General features: G+C 43.0%; 1 protein-coding gene across 1 annotated transcript in view; it reads left to right on the forward strand.

Moving 5' to 3' along the window:
- Window positions 1–23,595, forward strand: part of smg1 (SMG1 nonsense mediated mRNA decay associated PI3K related kinase) — a 44,549-nt gene that overhangs the window by 6,487 nt on the left and 14,467 nt on the right. Inside the window, exons 5-40 of the mRNA XM_033971422.2 lie at window positions 125–183; window positions 3,132–3,345; window positions 4,587–4,712; window positions 4,779–4,851; window positions 5,568–5,665; window positions 6,669–6,842; window positions 6,921–7,142; window positions 7,342–7,443; window positions 7,757–8,047; window positions 8,501–8,631; window positions 9,291–9,452; window positions 10,148–10,266; window positions 11,008–11,095; window positions 11,251–11,352; window positions 12,058–12,198; window positions 12,672–12,898; window positions 12,966–13,165; window positions 13,256–13,417; window positions 13,506–13,660; window positions 13,794–13,930; window positions 14,166–14,477; window positions 15,984–16,125; window positions 16,239–16,389; window positions 16,462–16,582; window positions 16,718–16,963; window positions 17,050–17,201; window positions 17,515–17,638; window positions 17,706–17,850; window positions 17,920–18,058; window positions 18,119–18,337; window positions 18,413–18,593; window positions 18,672–18,833; window positions 18,942–19,144; window positions 19,623–19,777; window positions 22,625–22,847; window positions 23,288–23,534. Coding sequence (XP_033827313.1) covers window positions 125–183; window positions 3,132–3,345; window positions 4,587–4,712; window positions 4,779–4,851; window positions 5,568–5,665; window positions 6,669–6,842; window positions 6,921–7,142; window positions 7,342–7,443; window positions 7,757–8,047; window positions 8,501–8,631; window positions 9,291–9,452; window positions 10,148–10,266; window positions 11,008–11,095; window positions 11,251–11,352; window positions 12,058–12,198; window positions 12,672–12,898; window positions 12,966–13,165; window positions 13,256–13,417; window positions 13,506–13,660; window positions 13,794–13,930; window positions 14,166–14,477; window positions 15,984–16,125; window positions 16,239–16,389; window positions 16,462–16,582; window positions 16,718–16,963; window positions 17,050–17,201; window positions 17,515–17,638; window positions 17,706–17,850; window positions 17,920–18,058; window positions 18,119–18,337; window positions 18,413–18,593; window positions 18,672–18,833; window positions 18,942–19,144; window positions 19,623–19,777; window positions 22,625–22,847; window positions 23,288–23,534 — 5,905 coding nt within the window. The remainder of the gene's footprint in view (window positions 1–124; window positions 184–3,131; window positions 3,346–4,586; window positions 4,713–4,778; window positions 4,852–5,567; window positions 5,666–6,668; window positions 6,843–6,920; window positions 7,143–7,341; window positions 7,444–7,756; window positions 8,048–8,500; window positions 8,632–9,290; window positions 9,453–10,147; window positions 10,267–11,007; window positions 11,096–11,250; window positions 11,353–12,057; window positions 12,199–12,671; window positions 12,899–12,965; window positions 13,166–13,255; window positions 13,418–13,505; window positions 13,661–13,793; window positions 13,931–14,165; window positions 14,478–15,983; window positions 16,126–16,238; window positions 16,390–16,461; window positions 16,583–16,717; window positions 16,964–17,049; window positions 17,202–17,514; window positions 17,639–17,705; window positions 17,851–17,919; window positions 18,059–18,118; window positions 18,338–18,412; window positions 18,594–18,671; window positions 18,834–18,941; window positions 19,145–19,622; window positions 19,778–22,624; window positions 22,848–23,287; window positions 23,535–23,595) is intronic.

The following is a 23,595-nucleotide window of genomic DNA, read 5'->3' on the forward strand; positions in this document are numbered from 1 at the left end:
TTTATATGTACGTGTGTATGTATATATGAAATTTGATAACTTGGTTTAGAGAACAGGGTTCATTGATGCAACTATTCTTGAGAATTGAATTTTGTAACGTTTTACTTTTTCTTTTTTGTGGCAGACATTGGGCAAACAACTGGACAACATCCTCAGCACCTTAAATGATATTTTGAATGAGAGGTAAGAGCTGTGTTTTAAATGGGTGGTTGAGGTCATTAGTCTCCTTATGATTGCAACATCAGACATTTTGTGTGTGTTAATAAATTTGTTTTGTGACACATCGTGTTAGGCAGTAGTGCCTCAAACATTAAATTATGTTTTTTAATTCCCAAATTAAAAAACGCCGTTGTAATGTAATGCCATTACATTGTTTTATTGTTACAGCTTGTAATAAAAGCATGTACACTGGGTCCGCCACCAATTTAGCAAGTTCTCCCACTTAAAGAAGAGAGAGGCCTGTCATTTTCATCATAGGCACATTTCAAATATGAGAGACAAAATGGAAAAGAATCCAGGAAATCACATTGTAGGATTTTTTTTTTATTAATTGGTAAATTCCTCGGTTAAGCCAGTACACGTCCAGGCCCGTCTGAAGTTTGTTAGAGAGCATCTGGATGATCCAGAAGAGGATTGGGAGAGTGTCATATGGTCAGATGAAACCAAAATAGAACTTTTTGGTAAAAACTCAACTTGTCGTGTTTGGAGGAGAAAGAATGTTGAGTTGCATCCAAAGAACACCATACTTACTGTGAAGCATGGGGGTGGAGACATCATGCTTTGGGGCTGTTTTTGTGCAATGGGAACAGACTGATCCATGTAAAGGAAAGAATGAATGGGGCTACATATAGTGAGATTTTGAATGTATAGCTTCCTTCCATCAGCAAGGGCATTGAAGATGGAGTGACTTCATAAGAAGCATTTCAAGGTCCTGGAGTGGCCTAGCCAGTCTCCAGCGACATCCCCAAAACATCACTGCTCTAGAGGAGATCTAGAGATGGAGGAATGGGCCAAACTACCAGCAAAAGTGTGTGAAAACCTTGTGGTGACTTGCAGAAAACATTTGACCTCTGTTATATACCCCTTGTTGGCAATGACAAAGTATTGAGATGAACTTTTGTTATTTACCAAATACTTTTTTTTCACCGTAATTTGCAAATAATTCTTTAAAAATCAGACGAGGTGATTTTATAGATGGATTTTCTTTTTCCCATTTTGTCTCTCATAGTTGAAGTGTACCTATGATAAAAAGATGACAGGGGCCTATAATTTTTAAGTGGGAGAACATGCACAGTTGGTGGCTGACTACTTTTTTTCCCCACGTTACATAGGTCTAATCTTTTGAAGCCTATTGAATCTGTCCTGCTCTCATACTCCAACTTTTTTTTTTTTTTTTACATTATATTACCTAAATAATTGCAATCTTTGCTATTTGATAATTGCATCTTCTCAAATTGTGATTTTGATTTCATTTTAATACATTGTGAAGCCCTGCTACTAACTCTGTAGTTAATACCTCTACAAATGTTCTGAAATGCATGGGATCCTAGTGTTGATTTAGTGGTTCATTTTTCTGTCTTTTCTCAAATGTATAAAAATGGCAATTAGGGATGGATATAATGGTTGGATTATTTAGCGCATTGACTCTAAATCCTGCACAGGCCGATTTTTTATTTATTTTTATTTTTTTGGCCGACCCACTGCCTAAAGATACACGTAAAGCTCTATTTGAACCCTTCAGTGTGAAGAGATAACTCAAAACGTGACTACACGGCTTTTACACATTTTTTGGTAAAAAGGGCTCTGGGTGAGACTGTAGTAAATTTCAATTGAATCATTTCGGGAAAATAATGAAAACTTGACTAAAATATCGGCTCAAAAATATTGGCAGAGTTCATTGGCTATGGGTTTCTCCGGATTCTAAGCTATAGGCATCGGCCATGCAAAAAACCTCTTGTTGTCCTGTTGATCAAGTAGTGGACTAAAAAAAAGCAATGCCTTTTAGTCCGAGGCAAAAGCTCTCAGAACTATTCCGTAACTGTATCTGACCTAAACGGCACTCATAAGACTACACCTACGCGGGAGTTCATTCAAAAACTACTATTTACGCAGAAAAAAGTACTAGAAAACAATATATTTACAATCCCACTTCCAATGAAGTTGGGGCCCTGTGTAAAACTTAAAAAAAAATAAATAAAAAATACAGAATACAATGATTTGCAAATCGTTTTCAATCTATGTTGAACTGAATAAACTACAAACGCATGATATGTTCGAACTGATAAACGTTATTGTTTATATGCAAATATTCACTTATTTTCAATTTGATGTATGCAACACGTTCTGATAAAGCTGGGACAGGGGCATGTTTACCACTGTGTTACATCACCTTTCCTTTTAACAACAATCAATAAGTGTTTGGGAACCGAGGACAGTAACTGTATTCTGTATTTTTTTTTAAGTTTTACAGTGTCCCAACTTCATTGGAATTGCGGTTGTATATAAGACAGATTCAACTTGTGAATCATGAGTTTAATCTGGCTTTTTACATATAAATTAGGGATTTGTTGACCTTATATTGGTAACTGATATCGACACCGATACTGAAAAATTTGCTGGAGCAGATATCAGCTTCCAAATGTTAGGTCACCAGGTATCCTGGTTGGACATATAAATTGATGTAATAAGACCATTTACTGGTCATACTTGGCCCAGAAAGAAATTTTTATTTATACAAAGTTGTTCTGTATACTTACTAGAGGGATAAGTAACAGCTACACAACACATTTGAATCAGTTTTCTTATTTTATTTTTTTTTAAAGAAAAAAAATGCTGTTTTCAGTCTGTCACTGGTAATTGGCTAATATCAGGTATCAGCAGATACTTATAGTATCGGAATTTGTATTCAAACTGAAAAAGCTAAAAGCTTCCCTAATATAAATACCAAATATTCAGGTAACTCACTCACTTCTCCCTGTTGCTGTTGTCTCAAATAAACCCATATAATCTAAATGAAATGAATGAATTAGTCAATAAATACAAATTTTGGTCGACTAAGCTTAATCTTAAATCTCATTTTTGGATGTCTGAGTCCAAACGGCACTAATTGTGTGTGTGCTGGTGTCCCATAGCAGTAAACTCCTGTGGGAGCTGAGGCAGGACGCGGCCTCTTGTCTGGGTCTGCTCTGCACCGTCCTGAGCTATGAGGCCGAGCGCATCTTTAAGTGGCTCTTTGTCAAGTTTTCATCCAGCACCCGGGATGAGGTGCGCCTGCTTTACCTGGTGGCAGTTCAGAGGGCCCTGGAGGCTGCCGGAGAGAGGAAGGCCTTCTCTCATGTCATGCAGGTGAGGACCAATACTAAACAGTCATGACAATCAAGTAGTTCTGCAATATCTCCTCTTGATACTTCTCTCTCAATTTTTTTCTTTGAGCGCAAAAAAAAGAGGAAGTATGCATTTGAAGTGAAATCCCCTTTTTTTCCTACTTAGCTCTTTATATGGTTCGAATAGCATTGTCTAATGTTCCTACAAACATTCCTCCCTTGTGCTTCAAACGTCATGCTCTCTGCTTCATCCACTTCAAACCTAGTATTTGAGCCCTATTTTTTTTTAATTCTTACGTGCAACAACATAATTTTTGAACAATGAATTGGCCTTTTGTCTACATCCACAGATGTTTAGCGTTAAATTGGGTCTGCCATAACAAGTTTTGAAGCATGATATATTGCTTCAGAAAAATATTGTGATTAACTATAACATTGAAACTACTTTATGCCACTTCCAATAAAGCAGTTTTTAAATATTGTATCATTACAGCATGAGCTGCAACAAATCAGTATCAGAATGAACTAATAATAAGTAATAGAAGTTATTATATAAAAATGGCAAAAATCACTATTTCTATCACCAAGAAACTGTACGCATGATAAATATTGAGTTCCAAAATGTATTGGTCCAGCTTTCATATTTTGAAGGATAAGTCGATATAGCAATTACCATGACAGGCCTGGGTTAAATAATGTAGTGTGACAATGATGCAAATGACATGTTTTAAGGTTTCTTGACTATTGATACTTTGATGTGACATCATGCTGGGGGTATTTCACATGTATGTGTATGGCATCAGTTACCATGGTGACACAGTGTAAAAAAAAAAAAAAAAAACATTTTTAAATTGTCTGAAAACTCAAGAAAAAAAATACAAAATGGAACCTGTGATCAAGTCGAGCACTCATGGTTTTGTTTGATTTTCAACAAAAAGGTGAGGGTGACTAACTGATACTATTGGCCAATGCTAGCTAGCTTGTGATTATAATGTTACTTGAGAGTTTAACAGTACAAAATCAGATCACCTTTTGTAGTTCCAACTAAGTCAGTTCTTTCTGGTCAGATTGTGTTGAAATAAAGTTCAGGTTAAAGTCTAAAAAAGCCTCAGACAGAGCAATGCCTACAATTGTCATCCACATTCCCTGGGGGTGTGATGCTATCACCTACAAAGAGTCTATAGTCAAAATGAGCCTGGTCAAAGTAACAAGATGATTGCGTCTGCTACGGGAGCATACTGATCTGTCTGTGCTGTGCTTCAGATGGTGATGAACAACCTGCAGTCCATCCTGGAGAATGTGGATACGCCGGAGCTGCTGTGTCAGAGTGTCAGGTGTATCCTACAGGTGGCACGCTGCTACCCACACGTCTTCAGCACCAACTTCAGGGTCAGCCCCTATTACTCCTATTCATACAAACAGGGTTAGTCTCTAACTCTCATGTTTGATTTTCAGGACACGGTGGACATCTTGGTGGGCTGGCACATTGACCACACCCAGAGGCAGTCTCTGACACAGCAGGTGTCGAGTAAGGAGCATGTCTTTTTATTGTTTAAATGACCCATATTGCACTATTGTTATAATGTTGTTTCCTCATCAAAAACACATCTGGAGTTGACTTTTGTTTCATTCCATACATGTTTCACTTGTCCTTTTGGTCATTACCCAAAGCTCATGACCATAGGTGAGGTTAAGAACGTAGATTGACCGGTAAAACAAGAGCTTTGCCTTTCGACTCAGCTCTTCCTTTACTACAAGAGTCTGGTGCAGCGACCACATCCCTGACTGCGCCTAGAAAGTCATAAAAAGTCCATAAACAAAATTAACAGAACTGGTGACAAAGGGCAGCCCTGGCAACATACACTGGGAACAGGTCTGACTTACTGCTGGCAATACAAACATAGCTCCTGTTCTGGTCACACCCAGCCCTTAGCAAAGGGTCCCAGACCCCATACTGTCAGAGTAGCCCCCAAAGGACACCATCAGGACACTGTCAAATGCTTTCTCCAGGGCTCTCTCTCAGATCTGAATTATTCTCTCAAAACAGAATGCCTTGTGATGTCATGCGGTAACACAGGAAGTGCTCCACTAGAATCATTTGTATGCTTTTAGCCCTGGAATCTGTTTTTGATGAGGTAATATTGTAACAGACTTAAAACTCAAAAATCCAGTTTGTGTAGTATAGGATCTTTAACTTGTATGTGGTATTTGGACCAAATCTCACATGTGTTGCCCCTCTCTAAGGCTGGCTGCAGAGCCTGGAGCAGTTCTGGGTGGCAGACCTCACCTTCTCCACCACTCTGCTGGGACAGTTCCTGGAGGATATGGAGGCATACGCAGAGGTGACCTTACAACTGCCTTTTAAACATGCTTACATTAGACTAGTGCAGTCCTTCTCAAATAGTGGGGCACGATGAGATGCCAGGGGGGCGTGTATGACTCCGCAGGTACTGTAGACAGCGCGTACACAGCGCGCACACAGCAAAGAACAGGAGAGAGCGAACAGATCGTGACACAGGGCAGTGAACAAGAGACATTTTTGCTAAAGAGACGCTATGGAAAACATTTTAACAGGGATGAAAAGAAAGGCGGAGATAGACGGAGGTAATGAGACACACGAAAGTCACCCGAAAAGTAAGACGAGGAAGTATGATGAAGTGTATTTAGCACTTGGCTTCACCGTGACTACGGTGGGACACAAGGACAGACGGGTGTCTGCTGTGTCTGAAAATGTTGGCAGCGGACAGTATGAAGTCAAATAAGTTAAGGCGCCACCTCATTACACCTCAGTCACGCTCTAAGATGCTAGAGTTTTTTCAGCGAAATTTTTTCTGCTTCATGGGGGGGCATGATAGAAAATAATTGAAGCACTGCACTAGTGTGTTCTATGAAGAGAACCTCCTCTGTGTTGTTTGTAGAAAGAGTAGAGATCAACCAATATGGATTCTAAACAATCAGCCATTAAAAAGCCATATTAGCCGATGGCCTATAAGCCCTGCCGATATTTTTGGTCTGACATGTAGGGCCAATTTGTAGTAAATTTAAATTACATAATATGGGGAAAATGATACAAAGTCATCAAACACCCCTATTTCGAATTGGATAGGAGAGCAGTGTAGTTATATTTAGTTAGCAGTTTGCACTGAAGTGTTCAAATAAATCTTTATGTATATTTTTTAAGCAGCTTGTCACCCCAAACAAAATATTAGCATCTGCCTTAGATTTAAGGCTGATAGTTGATGCGCTGAAAGGTGCAAATATCAACCTGATATATTGGGTCTATCTCTAATAAAGATTCTTCCCCGCTGCTGTTAGTATAATAGTCTTCCTCTGTGCTGTGTGCAGGACCTGAGCCATGTGGGCTCCATGGAGGTGGTGGATGAGGACATTCCTCCTCCCTCTGTGTCTCTGCCCAAACTGGCTGCTCTTTTGCGGGTCTTCAGCTCAGTGGTGCGCAGCATTGGAGAGAGGTTTACTCCAGCCAGAGGGCCTCCCATAACAGAGGCCTATGTCACTGATGTAAGCATTAGTCTGGCATTCTCTGAGTATTTCCGACACATTTAACCATATTAAACCACATTGTCTCTTTGCGAACAGGTTTTGACTCGAGTACTGGCGTGTGTGCGCACAGCCAAACAGGTGCAGTTCTGTGAATCAGTGCTGACTGCGGGTAATGAGTGTGTGGGGGTCCTCCTGGCCAGTGTGGAGCCCTGTGGATCCCTAATGGACGCTGTCCTGGCCTATGGACTGGACCAGCTTAGCTGCTGCAGGACCTGTGGCTCTGACTTCAACCTGACTGTGCTCAGCCTGCTCACTCTGGTACTACTGCATTTAAGCATCCAACACCGACTAATTTTCATGTTTACAGTCATTGCTCTACAGGCTGTCAGATATAGCACTTCTTTACAACTACTACCAACAACAGAAGAGTGAAAGCATGTTTATCTTTGAAAATACTCAATATATACTAATAATGTGTCCCATAAATGTCATATGTTTTAACTCTTTACACGGTCAGATTGTGGAGCAAGTCAACACCAAGCTGCCAGCGTCATATGTGGAGAAATTACTGGCCCCAGACTCTTTGCTGCTTGAGCTCCGCTTTCACAGAGAGAACGAGGTTGGTGTAGGCAGTAGCATTGTCACGATATGAATTGACTGGTCAATGTGGTCCTGATACAGCTGATAAAGCTAGTCAGGAAAGGTTCATTTCTGTTCTGTGAATTTTTTTTTTTTTTTTTTTTTTTAGTATTTAGTCTGGATACCTGCTAGTATGGATGAATATCTAGAGTAGAGTCTAGTTTTAGAATCTGATTTTTGATACTTTGGCAAACTGCCTACGAGAGTTGACAAGTTAGAATAAAATAATCAGCCAATATTTGAATCCAGTTGGAGAATTCCTTGGAGCTGTTCTAATATCTCTTGGTCTGTAGGTGATGTCTGCAGTGCATGGGGTCTACCAGGCCCTGCTGAGCCTGAAGAACATTCCTACTCTGGAGGCAGCCTATAAGCTGGTGCTGGGGGAGATGGCGTGTGCTCTGTGCAGTCTCCAGAGCAGCCTGGAGCCCGCTTACAACACACTGAACCCCGACAGTCCAGCACAGAACCTCCACCACCCAGCCTTCTCCTCCCTCAGCCTACCCCCAGAGAAGGCCCAGTTTACGGTCATCTTCAACCTCAGCACCCTCACCACCATTGGCAACACCAAAAACTCTCTGATCGGGGTAAGGCCATTGACAAAAGGCTGGTGAATGCTGCTTTACAGTATCTATGCAGCTTTCGATCATGTCTCACACCGCTGCAGTTATTTAAGGTTCTATGGGTTCTGAACTGGAGCTTCATGGTAATGCTTAGGGGAGGCAAGTATTATGTCAAACAATGTAAAGGCTTATGGCATGCTCTCCAACTATTGCTTCTTTTGCTGGTCCAGTCCCCTCCTCTGTGAATGGTCTGGTCGTATTGTTTACCCATCCTTGAGCATTAACCGCTTAGATGACCTATATTATGTCACTCTGTTTATGAAATAATATGCTAAAATGTATATATGTGACATAAGAAAAGGATTTTTCTAGAAGATGGTAAATGTTAGGTCATATTTTTGGAGTATAGTGTAATGTGTGACATAGTTGCATAGTTCCTTGTAAAGCGTTGTACATGACCATGTTTGTGTGTTGCAGATGTGGGCGCTGTCCCCAACAGTCTTTGCTCTGCTCAGTCATGACCTGCTGTTGGTGCACTCAGAGCTCGCTGTGTTCTACCCTGCGGTTCAGTATGCTGTGCTCTACACGCTGTACTCCCACTGCACCCGGTGAGCCTCTGTTCTTTTGTTATAGAACAAGTGGTGTGTTAAACTACTGAAGGCTAAATGATTTAACACTGAGGGTTCTGATTTTGTATGGGTCTGGAAAGCACCAATTGGCCCCTAATTGCGTACCCATTCAAATTGTGGTATTTACTGCTATTAAAAAGATTTAACAAAAAAAACAAATAACTTTTTGAAACAAAGGAACTAGTTTGATCTTCATTTGAAGGGGAAATGTACAAAATTAAGCCCAAACATATGTTCTCTCGCCATATTCTAGCTGAATAGGTAGTTTCCATCTCTAGTCCCTGATTTACAGGAATAAATAATACTATGCAGTCACACTCAGTGAACATTGAGAATTGTTCTTATGGTAAATTCTTTGACTCTTATATACTTTCATACTAAATGACTACACTCAAGGACAAAACATCACAACGACCAATTATGATTTTGCATTTACAAATGTATATGTTGACTTTGTCTTTATAAAATACATATTTGCCCACCATTTTAGTGCATTTCCCTGTTAAATAAGTCTGTTGATTACATATCACAATTACAATCACCAAATATTATGATGGGCAATACCACACAGTGTGGCATTACACATCATAAAACACAAGAAGGTTGGACTTATTAAACTCATGTTTTTTTATGAGCAGACACGACCACTTCATCTCATCCAGCCTATCGTCCTCGTCGCCCTCTCTGTTTGATGGAGCGGTCATCAGCACAGTCACTACAGCAACCAAGAAACACTTCAGCACTGTGCTCAACCTGCTGGGGGCGCTGCTGGTCAAGGAGCACCTCTATGCCGAGTCCAGGTGTGCCCCCTTCATGGTTTTATATAACACAGATAATGTGTGATGGGGAGCAGTCCAAACATTGATATTGAAATTGTTGTCATCGAGATGCACAGAATTCAGTCTATCATCAATAATAACTATTAAAGGTGCACTATGCACCTGCTTTTTCTCTATGCAGATGTTATAGCTTTGCCTAGAATGTTCCGCAGTAATGCTTTAGAATTATCCATCTTCTCTCCACAAATCTGACCTGCAGTCTGGCATTAAACTTTTCTCCATGGAGACAAGCCACCAGGCGAAATTACCGAACATCACAGAATGCAATAACGTCTATATGGACTCAAGGAGATAGCGGACTCTCAGAAGTGTTAGATATCTCCCCTTTTAAAAGATTGGAAAAAGAACAGGTTCAAATTATAATAAAACAAGCAAGCAGTGTTATTTTTCAAATATGAAACTATGAAGTAATATTTCTAGATTTTTAGGGGTAATTTTACAGGAACATTTAAGCACAATTATGATCGCCATAATCATCTGAATGTCACTTAGATTAAAAAATGGAGAGATATTCAAACCCATCCCTATTGATGTCTGTATTTTGAAAGATCACTGAAACAATGTGCAGCTCACCTTAGCATTAGCCTTGTGCATATTTAAATAGAAGTGTGGCATCCTTTGATTTTGTAAAGTAAAAATGTGTGTTGTGTGTTCAGGAGGCTATTGCTGACCTGGGCTCAGGAGGTCTGTGTTCTCATGAGGAAGTGTGACACATACAGCCCTCTTTTCTCCCTGCCCTCCTTCACGCGTTTCTGCAGAGGGCTTCTGGCCAACGGTACGCACACCGCCACGCACACCGCCACGCACACCGCCACGCACACCGCCACGCACACCGCCACGCACGGTGTGTCGGGTAGTCAGAGCTGTACACGGAACACTACTGTGCTTTCAAAGTAATGGTAACAAATGACAATAAAAAATAAAATAGTACAGTTATTTTGTGGTTGATTAGTCACTACTAAATTATTTAATAATTGTTAGCTGATCTTTACACACTCTAAAACCCTTTTTTTCCCTTTTTTTTATATAGTGATATATATTGGACACATTCCTTGAGTTCAAATATATCTTTCAAAAGATGTTTTATAACAAAGACATTATTAAATTAAAATGGCAAAACTGACTTGAAGAATGTTATGCTGAATCAACTTTGTTGAGCTTTTAACCATGTTATATTATTGTCCTCTCATCACAAACCTACCTAGAGTTGTCTTTAGGGATGTACCATTCCACCTTCTTCAGTTCAGATACCGATTTTGATACTACTGCTTTAAATATTTGCTGATACCTGTTTTTTTATCCAATACCTGTGAAGAGACAAATACTTTTCTTTCAACTAAAATGTGTAAATATGTAGATGTTATTTCTATCAGGCAACCACAAAACAAATTTGTTCTTTGGCTGATATCCAGCACTTTTTTAATATCAGTGCCCATATATCGGCTTCATTCTCGCACATTCCTGCCACCTCTGCATTTATGTCCATACAGTTGGTAATGTGTTTTGTGTGGTGCAGCTCTGAATGAAGACCAGAGCCTGTGTCTACAGACCTGTACCGCCCTCCAGGTGCTCTCAACAGCCTTGTCCCCTGAGCTCATGCAGAGGTGAGGAGCACAGCTGCTGCTATAAATATACTTTTAAGCTGGACCAATATTACCCAATATTTGTGACAGAAATATGAACCTTTTGCCAGCCCTCAGAATTTAGTTTGCCTTTGGTGTATATTTTGGGGTGTATCTGAGTAATGTGTGTGTTGCAGGTGTGTGGACGTGTGCAGAGTCCAGCTGGTCCACTCAGCCGTGCGGGTCAGACAGGCCTACAGCAAACTTCTCAAGAGCCTGCCCCTCGACGTGGCTCTCGGGTTAGGCCCTACCCTCTTCCACTTTGTGCTGTTACTACTTTAATGCACTGGAACACTACTGTCATCTTTACAAAAACTGTATACTTTTACAGCTGAAGTCATCAACTTTTCCTGGGAGTGTGATGCTAACTGTAGGCACTACCGTTTCTCTCACAAATGCTCTCTCTCACAAGTAACATTAGTCACAAGCTGGCTAGCAATGGCCAACAGTTTTTCAGTTAGTCACTCACCTTTTTGTTGAACATCAAATGTCTAAACATGAACGCTCATATTGATCACAGGCTCCCAAAATGTGTTGTTTAAATCCATTTTGTATTTTTTCTTGAGTTTTCGGACAATCTAAATGTTTTTGGCTATGTTTACTAATGTATGGTGCTGAACATTACGGCATAGACATACATGCAGTACACCCCAAACATGGCGTTTTGTTTGGCGACAGTAGCTCAGGTTTTAGAGTGCTCGCCCCCCGATCCGCAAGTTAGAGGTTCGAATCCTGCTCGCCACATAAACATCATTGGTAGAGTGGTCAAATTCACTGACACACATTAGCAGTGCGATTCCAGCTCCCACCGATGAATACTGTAAATACCCCCCCAATAGTGTCATCTTATTGTGGAAAGAAATGTGTGTATTTTTTCTGTTCAGCATGTGTAGATGTGTGTAGTCTGATTTGATTTGACAAAGCATGTCCATGTGTGACGACAGTAACCAGAGCCAGTCCAGGCTGAAGGAGCTCTCTCTGGCCATCCGTCAGCACCAGAGTCAGGGCTCAAGCAGCACCTTCCACCCCCATGACTTCAGCGACCTGATCAGCTTCATTCTGTATGGAGTGCTGCACCGTGGAGGGTATGTAATACGTGCACAAACTCCTTCTATTATTCATTTAATGCAGCCTTAAGGGGAGCATGTTTTTACGCTTTAGAGCTGAAACTAAATAATCATTAGTTGCTATTATGTATATTATAAAATCCTGTCTGAAGTTTTGGTTTTTTTGGTATGTCAAAAGTATTTCATTTTGCTGATGAAGTAGTATTAGCAGATGTAAATAATTATTCTAATTGAGAAAGTGCTCCTGTGTGTCTTTATAGTCCATACACCTTCCAAGATTGTTCTATTCATGGCCAGTAGTGGTTTGGTAAAGAAGATGGAAAATAAGCCCTCAAATGTTAACCATGACCACACAGCTCATTTTCATTACACACTTTGATGGAAATCTTTACATCAGCATCTAAACACATAAATATGGTTTTATAGATATTTCACAGACACCCTGTATCTTTTTGTGGTGGTTCTCTCACATTCACTGTGTTTTCCAACAGCAAAGAGCCGTGGCTGGAGCGCCTGTACCAGAGCTGTCAGAGGCTGGAGAAGCGTGACAGTCGGGGGGCTATGGAGGGCTCAGGGCCAGGCTTGGTCCCTCGGGCTCTGCTCAAGACTGAGGTGGTGCTGTGGCAATGGGCCGTGTGGGAGGCCGCTCAGTTCACTGTCCTGTCCAAATTGCGCACCCCTCTGGGCCGCGCTCAGGACACCTTCCAAACCATAGAAGGTACCAGCCTCAGCTCCTGTCTGCACACACCCTCTGTCTCTGCTAACTCTAACTCCCTGGCTTACAGGAATGATCCGCAGCCTGGCAGCCCACAGCATCAACCCAGAGCAGGATGCAGGGGCATGGTTTGGGGCAGGCACTGATGGAGACTGTCATCACTCCAACCAGTTGCGCTTGGCCCTCCTTCTGCAGTACCTGGAGAACCTGGACAAGCTCATGTACAATGCCTACGAGGGCTGTGCCAACGCACTCTCACCCCCTCCCAAGGTCTGCAAGCTGATGATCTCACATATAACTGCAGTATATACTGTTCTCTCTATGTAGATTTCATTGTATCTTTCCCTGTGTGTGCCATAGGCAATCAGGACTTTTTTCTACACAAATCGACAGACGTGCCAGGACTGGCTAACCCGAATCCGCCTGGCCCTCATGCGGGTGGGGCTTCTGTCCGGGCAACCTGCGGTCACTATCCGGCATGGCTTTGACCTTCTGTCTGAGGTGAAGAGCAGCACCCCTCAGGTCTGTACACTGTACAGTGTTTATGTGTCTCAGTCATTCTTCATGACTCGTCTCTGTATTAAAGTGTGCTCTCCGTCATGTGTCCCAGGGGCCCGAGTTGGAGGTGGTCCTCATGCTGCTGGTAGATGCTCTGTGTGAGCTGCGCTGCCCAGACGCCATCCATGGCCTGGTCTCCTGGAGCTTGTCCAACACTGGCCGCAGCCTGGGCTGGCTCACCTCTGTGGCTCTGCAGGCTGAGGGACGGTGAGTGAATCCTACTCCCTTTAACGTGCTTGTGAGCGTGGGCTGGATGAGACGCATCACACCAAAGAAATCATGAAATATATATATATTTATATATCTGCTATAAACTGATGTGTCTCCTGTCAAACCTCAGGTTTGAGAAGGCTGCTTTGGAGTACCAGGACCAGCTGTCAGCAGCCACTGGAGTAGACTGTTCTGTCAAAAGTTCAGCTTCTCCTCTGCTAAGGGTGTCCAGCAGCAGCAGCAGTAGCCCCAAACATGGCATTAACGGTAATACCAGAGACTGTCTGTGTAGGAAATAAAAATAAAATACACACTTCACTGCAGTTCAACACCAGCACTATACTTCCATTAGGAAAGTGCTTGTCGTTTTATCATTGTGTCCTTTTAGGCCTGGGCTTTGTCTAGCCTACATCTATATTTACCTGTACTAAACGCTAGATCAGAGATTATTTTTATATTAGTTTTGGTGGGGATCTGACCTCTAATACTGATGGTTCTGCAGGGGACGGTAAGAAGACAATGCTGCTGAAGACCAGTGAAGGCTCCCCTGAGGTGCTGAGTTTCCTGGCAAACAAAGCATGTCAGTGCTACGTGGCTCTGAGCGACTGGGACTCTGTGAAGGAGTGGCAGAACAACATCAACTCTCTAAAGCACAGCTCCGCTAACCCCCCAAGTATCAGCCTCAAGGCAGACTTCAACTACCTCCAGGCCCTCAGCCACTTTGAGGCCGGAGAGCTCGAGGAGTGCAAGGCTCAGCTGGAGCTACTGCCTGGGGAGGACTGCAGTGCACTATCCACTGGGAAGGACAAGCTTGGTAAGGCCATGTCACACTTTTTCATGTTTAGTCCTGAGTCCAGGCACCAGCCGGAGGCTGGTCCCTGAGGTCCTCAGAGTGCGAGATGGAAGATCTAAGGACAGTAAGAACGGTTGTAATTGTTCATTATTGTGGCATCAAGACTGCTCTTCTTTAAGAGAGGCTTGAGGTTTGCATAGTTAACATGTCACTTCAATCTGGAACAGTCCCAAGAGCTTTGAAAACTGCAAGTGAGTGGTGATGGCAAACTGTTGAGCACAGTCTTTAGAAATCTAGTGAGTAACACATTGTGCAGTGTGAGCCCATGTACATGCTGCCTCCTCCAACTGACAGAGCTGACTCACTTTGGTGACGATCTCAGTTTTAAGTGTCTAGGTGGCTGCAGGGTTGTTATTTGCATTGTAGAATTAATGGCATTTTGTGGAAATGTGAAATTTGGTTCTAACGGCCAGTGGAGCTGGAGGGTTTGTTAATCTGTTTACTGTTGCAAACAGGACATTAGAGTTGTTATTGCAACTTCCAATAATGTCAGAAAAATACCACTCCCTTGTTCTACATAAACTGTGGTTGTACATGTACATCTTTTCTCTGTAAATCTCATAATGAACCTGGATCTTTGACTTGCGCCATTCTCGCTCGACCCTCCAGTACTCCCTTTTCTGTGCCCTGATCAAGTCATCAGTCCTTCATGGCGCGTTGTGCTCATCTTGAACCATTTTAACATTCATCGGAGCAATGATGTCCTGAACGTTCAAAACACTTGACGTCAGAGTTCAGCAAATTTTCAAAGTGTATCATTTCCATGAACAGTGCACATGTGTTATCATTTATGTGTCTCCTTCAAACAACTGCAGGACCAGCCGCTCATCTGGGAATAACAGACAGGACAAAGAAGACACAGAAATGATCAGACGGCAACAGCCATCATGTTGACATTTGGTTATTACTTTTCAAGTGACCTGTGACATGCCTCTGCTCATAAATAATAATAATGCCTTACACTTATGTGCTTTACAGGCTTGTCATAGCCTCTCAAAGTGTTACACTATACTCATTATTCATTCACTTCCACACTTGTTGATGGTACGCTACTATTGTGTTGCTACCATTGGCCCCTTGGACCACCACCAATCATTCACGCACACATCACTTTCATACTAGGCAATGTGGATGAAGGGTCTTGCCTAAGGACACAACGGCAGAACTTGGTCCGAGCGGGACACGATCCTCCGACCTTCGGGTTGGCGGACCAAAGCTCTTAGCACTGAGTCAATGTTGCCCCAATTTAATTTGTCAGACCAATCATCAAAAAGTTCCCACATGCATCCACCTCTCCTCACTCTGGCCTTTAGTCTTCCAGACACTGACCCGCCATCCTTTCTCATTCTATTAAACTGAGCAGTATGGAAATTTAATTCCACTGCAATATTAATATTTAAAAGCTAGCAGCTCAAATCTCCATACATTTTGAATTCTAATAAGTGTGTTTTGGCTGTGTGTTGTCAGACCTGAAGAAGTTGCTGCCCTCCATGAGCCCAGACCCCTCCGAACTGCACAGGGCCATCGAGGTGCAAGTTCTGCGCAGTGCTGTCAGTGCCATGGGCAAAGCGGAGGCACCAGTGGAGCCACTGCCCACAGCCAGCCCAGAGTAAGCCCACAGACACACATAATTTTCTGTTTAGACTGCTGTCCTGCGGCACACTGAAACGGCCCACATACACATGGCACATGTTTAAAGTAAGCTTTGGTATGCTCCTGTAGTACTCTGGTGCGCTGCCTGAAGCAGACAGGCCGGATCTGCCTAGGCCCTCTGCGTCTCTCCACTCTGACCCTGTCTGATGCCCTCCCCACCCCACCCCTGCTGCAGCTGCACTGCACCAGCATTCTGGAGAGCATGATCACCTCTCAGGAGGTAAGCATTAAACCTGTACTGTACCTGTGTCAGTGTAGTGTCTACAGTGAGTCTAACCCCAAGTGCCTGCAGGAATGTGTCATCCCTCTGTACAGCGAGGCTGTGAGCTCATGTAAGCAGCAGGACGTGCGGCCATTCCTCCAAGTGCTCAGATATACTATGTTCCAGAAGCGGCTTCTGCACAAGCTCAAGGGTGAGGCATGGAGCTCTTATGAGTTTAGAATATAGCATAATGTTAGGTCCTGAGAACATGATGCTAATCAATTTTTTTGTGTGAACTGTGTGTTTTACTTAATGATATTGGTCATTGATGCTTTTCCCTCTCTAGGCTCTTCATCTTCTGTAGACGGACACCTGATGCAGCTGTATCTGACTACAGTCAAATTTGCCCGTAAAAAGGGCAACATTCACCTGGCGTGGCGTCTGCTGAATAAGTGTGCTGACCGAGTTTCAAGGGAAGGCCCAGAGGAGGAGCTGCACACCGCCCTCACACGCCTGTCTCTGGATGCCACCCTCCAGGAGACATGGGGCCCTGAGCTGGAGATTGAGAAGGCCAAGGTCCTGAGAACTGCAGGTCATAATCACCTTCAAAACAATACACTTTTTTTTTGTAATTCAAGGGAATGGAGAGGGAGGTCCCTATAACAGTTTGTTTTACAGGTCAGTCCAGCACAGCCATGGAAATGCTGAGCAAGATGGCAGTCACTTATTGCAGTGGGAGGAAGAATGAGAGCGCCTCCTGTAGGTCTGTGCTCACACTGTGCAAGTGGCTGCTGGCTGACTGGAAGGACATGACACCTCAGCTCAAACAGGCAGGTTCACTTTGCGAGTAGCCTCCTGTGTTCATTGTAATGTCTTATTTTACAAAGCAATCAGAACAAAATTGCAATTTTTTTTCATATCATCTGTAGTGAACTGAATATACTGTCTCAAATGGTAATTCTGTATATACGTTGCTTCCCCTTTACTTTAGACCAGCATGTTATGAGTTACATGGGATCATGTTTGTATTAGTTTGGCCTTTTTCAGCCTTCACTCAAATGTTAATGCTACTGGATGTTTTAAATGTGTGCTGAGAACAAAACTATAGTGTCTTGTCAAATATATTCTGCTCTGTGATTGTAGGTGGTAAAGAAGTCTGGGATGCTGAACTCCAACAGTGTAAGCAACTTGAGCCAGAACATAGCTTCCCTGCTGGCAGTGCCTCTGGAAGACCAGGGCACTCTGCACATCACCGCCGAGACGTCAGGTACCCACACACCTCCTCTGAACCTGAACCCAGGTCTCAGGGGTTCTGACCCTTTCTCTGTTTGCAGTCAAAGTGGGCGTAGGAGAGGCCGACTATGTGTTAGGCCAGCTCTACCAGTTATCCACCAGCCTGGCCCCAGAGATGGTTAAGTCCTGGGCAGCACTGGCCAGCTGGAGTTACCGCTGGGGCCGGAAGGTGGTGGATAATGCCAGGTGAGTTGAGGCTCATTTCCACATATTTGTTTTTAAAAGCTGAGAATAACAACTATTGAACCGTCTCAGCCAAGGGGAAGGACTGCCTCTGCTGCCTGCAGAGAAGAAGGAGATTGAGGAGCTGCTGCCTGAAGGCACCAGTGAAGAAGATAAGAGTGCCATCTTCAGTGTCTTGGGACAGGCCATGTGTCGGCCCACAGGCATACAGGTACACTCATTGTAGCAGAAGCACCTGAGCAGGCCGGGTTCTAAACTGTGTGTGTGCTAGGATGAGGACATAGCCCTGCAGCAGGAGGATGAGGAGGACGACCTGGTGGATGTAATCTGGAGGCAGCTGACTACGGCCTGCCCCTGGCTGCTGGACATGGGCCAGCCCATTGCAGATGGTCTCATCAGGGTGTGGAGGCATGTGGTCGACCGCATCTTTGGCCTGTACCGTGTCTCCTGTCAGGCCTATTTCACATTCCTCAAACTCAATGCAGGACAGGTGAGAGCCTGCAGCAGCAAATGACTGCTCTGCAGGGTCTGCTCAGCCCCTTACAGTGCCCCTGTTGTCTTGAAGGTGCCTCTGGATGAGAACGACCCCAAACTGCTCCTGTCTTGTAACATCAGTAAGCAGAGCAACGATGACTTGATAGTGATGGCCACTCTGCGGCTCTTGCGCTTGTTGGTGAAACATGCTGGAGAGCTCCGGGACGGTCTGGAGGTCGGACTCGCCTCCACCCCAACAGCCCCCTGGAGAGGTAGGCGCTCTTCTTAGATCCATTCAAGTCTCTCAGGTAAACTGCTTATAATCCCTGTAATGTTCCACTGCTCCTCAGCCATCATCCCACAGCTGTTCTCCCGCTTGAACCACCCAGAGGCCTACATCAGACAGAGCATCTGCAGCCTGCTGTGTCGAGTGGCCCAGGACTCCCCGCACCTCATCCTGTACCCCGCCATCGTGGGCTCTCTGTCCTTGGGAGGGGAAGCTCAGAGCGCAGGTGGGCTACATAAATTGGCTTATGGTCTATATGGTGCAGAGCTGTAATATTTGGTTTATTTGTAAACTGAAAAAGGAAGTAGTTGGTTTCAAATATTGGTGTTGACAGGGGTCAAACTGCCGTCGGCCCTGCCCACATTCCTGGGCAGCATGCAGAGTGATGGTCTGGGGGAGGAGGAGGAACAGGTGGACAGCAGCAGAGCAGAGCCCTCTGAGGAGCAGAACTGCAGCCCAGACCAGGCCATGATGCATGACTGTTATAGCAAGATCGTGGAGAAGCTGTCCCAGGCTAACCCCGTCATGGTGCTGCAGGTATGGCTGGGACTGTCTGCTCAGGCTGCTGTCAAGGGATAAATCCAGGGTTAAGGATTATTCTAAAGAGCATAGTGACAGTTTTGGGTAAGAGTTGTATATCCATATTCACCTTATTCCAGAAGTTGCGTTGGGTGCCACAATCGTCATTGGGGCGATTGTGCTTCCCAGAGAATCTATGCAGTGTTGACTTGTTGGTGCACATGAACATTTTACAAAAATAAATCTACCTTATTTCATATTTTGGCAACAATATTCTTGCTTAACCAGAAGTGCCACCACAAAGAAAGCACGGTTTTGTCACATTTACTGCAAGTGGGCGGGGAAGAATAAGGTGAATAGCAATGATGACTAATTTAGTGTTTTGTTATTATCAAAATGGAGTTTTTACAAAAAATATGCCATAGTGAGTGCTCCAGGCTAGAGCCTTTCCTGCCTCATGTACCTCTAGAGTGAGCTGTTGACCTGTTGCCCATAGGTGCAGCAGCTGGTGGGCGAGCTGCGCCGGGTCACCCTGCTCTGGGATGAGCTGTGGCTAGGCGTACTGCAGCAACAGAACATGCATGTGATGAGGAGGATCCAACAGCTGGAAGACGAGGTCAAGAGGGTGCAGAGCAACAACACCCTGCGCAGGTCTGACTTTCTGCATGTGATGGCCGCATCTCCTTTCTCTTTCCTTGCTTCCTTTTCCTTGATTACTTTCCTCGATTCCCTATTTTTCAGCCGTCAATCAAATGTGCCATATTAATTGGGGCCCCAAAGTTCAGAGAAGGCAAGGGCAGGAAACTTGTGCGAGGGAAAGAAACCACAGAGGAAACGTAAGCGAGGGTTCAGGGTGCAAACATCAGATAAAATAGTCAAACTATTTGTCTCACATGAGGAGTTTGTATTGGTGCAACAGCACAAGTAAAGGGACAGCAGCAAAATATGTTTGACATGTTGCATAATTCTGAATTTAACATTAAAACTACTGTATTTTCCAGACTATATGTCCTCCAGAGTAAACATCGCACCATTGGAAAAAATGCATAATAATGAAGATAAAAACGTAGATAAGTTGCACTGGACTATAGATTTCATTTTAAGACATTTTATCTTTAAAGGCAAGTTATAATAATAGCAATAAAATGGAGAATAACAGGCTGAATAGTAGTACAGGACGCTAATGTAACACAACGATCTGAATTCGTGTCTGGTATGTTGACGTAAGATATTAAAGGTTAATCAGATAACTACGCTAACGTAGCATATGCCGGTTTGTCCACAAATACAAGAGTTCTTTTTACTGATTACTTTGGCCTTACTTCATCACAGTTCACACCATAGAATAGCAACACATAAAATATAACATAAGCTCTCGCTCATATTACATATACACACAAAACTGCATATGAACGAATGGAAAATATACATACCACTTTGGCCTGCTAATAACCAAACTGGTGAACTGAGAACTTTATATTTTTACTTTCAATTTTTTCTTAAATTGTGCTCTGTCGGGTAAGACTTTGCATTAGCGTAAAAGGTTGAACTGGAAAATAAGAGGTAGTCTTCGTGACCTTAAACTAGATAAGCAATATTGTTCCAAATGAAAATGATCACCTTTATGGTCTCATAAATGAAGGGGAAATTAAATACAAAATGCATAAATGAAAACGAGTCAATTTTCTTACACGTATTACAAACACCGGTGCCATCTACTGGCCAAACAAGTGAACTGTAACATGTATAATCAGCTGTTAAGACGTTTATTCAACTACATGAAGCATAGATGACAAACTGAATACATGTCTGATTAACTGTTAATAGCTCACGTTAACATACCAGATAACTAAAAAAAAAATTACCTAACAAGTTTACTCTCGAAATCACTAAATCCATTGAATTCTTCATCCTCGGTGTCGCTTCTGAACAACCCCGCCTGCTCCTGAAGTAGATGAAGCGCGTCTTCCACGTGGCTGCTATACTGCTACACAACCCTAGAGTACCCTTGCGCAGTTGTCAGTGTGACAGTAAGAAAGATATGTGAATTTATTCAAATATATAATTTCGTAAGTCACACCCCTGGCAGCTCATGTTTCCTCCTGCCTCTCTCCTCGCTGTGTCTCTTCTCTCCTCGCTGTGTCTCTTCTCTCCTCGCTGTGTCTCTTCTCTCCTCGCTGTGTCTCTTCTCTCCTCGCTGTGTCTCTTCTCTCCTCGCTGTGTCTCCTCTCTCCTCGCTGTGTCTCCTCTGTTGCCTGGATTTTCTCACTCATTTCCTACAGAAACGAGGATAGGACTCAAGGAAAGAGACACATGAGACTCCCTTGGTCATGCGGACTGGCTGTCAAAAGGCTGTTTATCTTTATTTAGCCATAGATTCTCCAAGAAGAATGTATTGAATTGAGAGGGCAGCTTCAGCATTATACATACAGGCTTTGAAAACCACAACAGATAAAAACACGGTCTTAGTTGGACAACTGCAACAGTTTTGAGCTATCAAATGACTTACTAAACTTATCTGTGCTATTAATATTATTGTTATTATTACCAGTTCTTTTCGATTATGAAGAAAATCCTCCCCATTATTAGGGTCATAATTAAAACATGATTTGAAACTATTACATATGAAAGAGAAGACTTGTTTATATTTGTTTCATATTAAGCCACTGCAGATGAGGATTGTGGCGAACAACCACCAACCATCAAGTAGAACAATAATTGTAGTCACAATTGTAAAATTAAATAATTGGTCAAACTGATTAATTACGTACCCCTATGTAAAGCTTTTTTTTGCTACATGGGGACATGGTCTAAAAATGTTTTCTTCATTTGTTATAGGTAAAGAATCTATATACTGAAATTGCAATATTTATTGTATTGTGATTGTATCTAGTGTTGTCACGATACTAAAAATTAGACCTCAATTTTGATACTAAGGAATAGACTTGATAATCAGTTCTGATACCATGATAATAGTAAGAAGTGTCTTACTTTAGACAAGAGAATATCATTTTCAACATTAAATAATATTAATTTCTTTTCTATTCATATGTGGCCTTATATCTCTGTAATCCCTCAGTGGTCCAGGTAGGTTCCATAGTGGTCCATGGGTGTATGTGGTCTTATACTTGTTCTGATACAGCTCAAGCTCATTCTAAAGCTTTTCAAGAAGGGTTCATTTCTGTTCTGTGAATGTGACTTTTTTACTATTGATACTTGCTTAAGTGAGTAACTAATTTTGGCTCTAGTTTTAGTGTCAGTCTGCTTTGCTTTTTATATTGCTTAAGAAAATACAGATGATAAACTAATATTGAAACTTTACGCCACTGACAGAATAACCGTAAAGTGGAATTGTCGTAAAGTGAAACTATTCCAAATGTACAATACCAAACTGAAATAAATGCCAAAATGAAACCCTTCAGATCTGAGATGTAGAGGGATAGTTCAATATATGACAGGCCTATTTCTAACCGTGTCCCTGTGCTATGTGTGGTGCAGGGATGAGAAGACTGCCATCATGCGGGAGAAACACTCTGCCCTGATGCGCCCGGTGGTTTTTGCCCTGGAGCATGTGTGCAGCATTACCTCAGCTCCTGTAGAGACCCCCCATGAGCAGTGGTTTCAGCAGACCTACGGAGAGGCTATCAACTCGGCCTTGGAACGCCTTCGCACTCCCCATAACCCTGCCAGCCCCGCCAGCAGCTGGATACCTTTCAAACAGGTCTCTGCACAGTGACATAAGTAGTAATGCAGTGGGTTCAAGTGCATATGACAGGTTTTCATGTCTTTCTATTTCTGACTTGGTAGGATAGTCTAACCTGTCATATACTGTTTTGTTCTTGGGCAACGCTGCATTCACACATCCACACACATCACATCAAGATGGAGACTAAACCCTAAACTAAACTTTGGTCTTGTTCTAGTCTTGGATTGGTTATGGTCTAGTCAAAGAAGTCCACATCGGGGCTAAATCGGGATCTAACAGGACAAATGTAAACACTGCACCATTGGGCCATTTACTGTTATATGGCAGGTTGCTACAGGAAGGGCATCCAAAGTACAAAATAGGGCAAATTGCTGTTTTGTTTTTCTGTTGTTGATAGTTCAAAATACAATTATGCTTTGAGACTAAAGAATGTCCCTGTGTTGTTGATCACATAGATTATGCTGAACCTGCAGCAGCGCACTCACAAGAGGGCTAGTTACCTGCTCCGCCTGGATGAGATCAGCCCTCGTCTGGCCTCCATGAACACCACAGAGATGGCCCTCCCTGGAGAAGTGTCTGCCTCAGACACAGTCACCATCCAGAACGTTGGAAACACCATCACCATTTTGCCCACCAAGACCAAGCCCAAGAAACTCTTCTTCCTCGGCTCGGATGGACGCAACTACCCCTATCTCTTTAAAGGTCAGATGCCAACAACCTAGGGTTCAAGTCCAGCTCCTGTGGTGCCCTTGGGCAAGACACT

This window comes from Periophthalmus magnuspinnatus, chromosome 8, assembly GCF_009829125.3.
Source record: "Periophthalmus magnuspinnatus isolate fPerMag1 chromosome 8, fPerMag1.2.pri, whole genome shotgun sequence".
Lineage (NCBI taxonomy): Eukaryota > Metazoa > Chordata > Actinopteri > Gobiiformes > Gobiidae > Periophthalmus > Periophthalmus magnuspinnatus.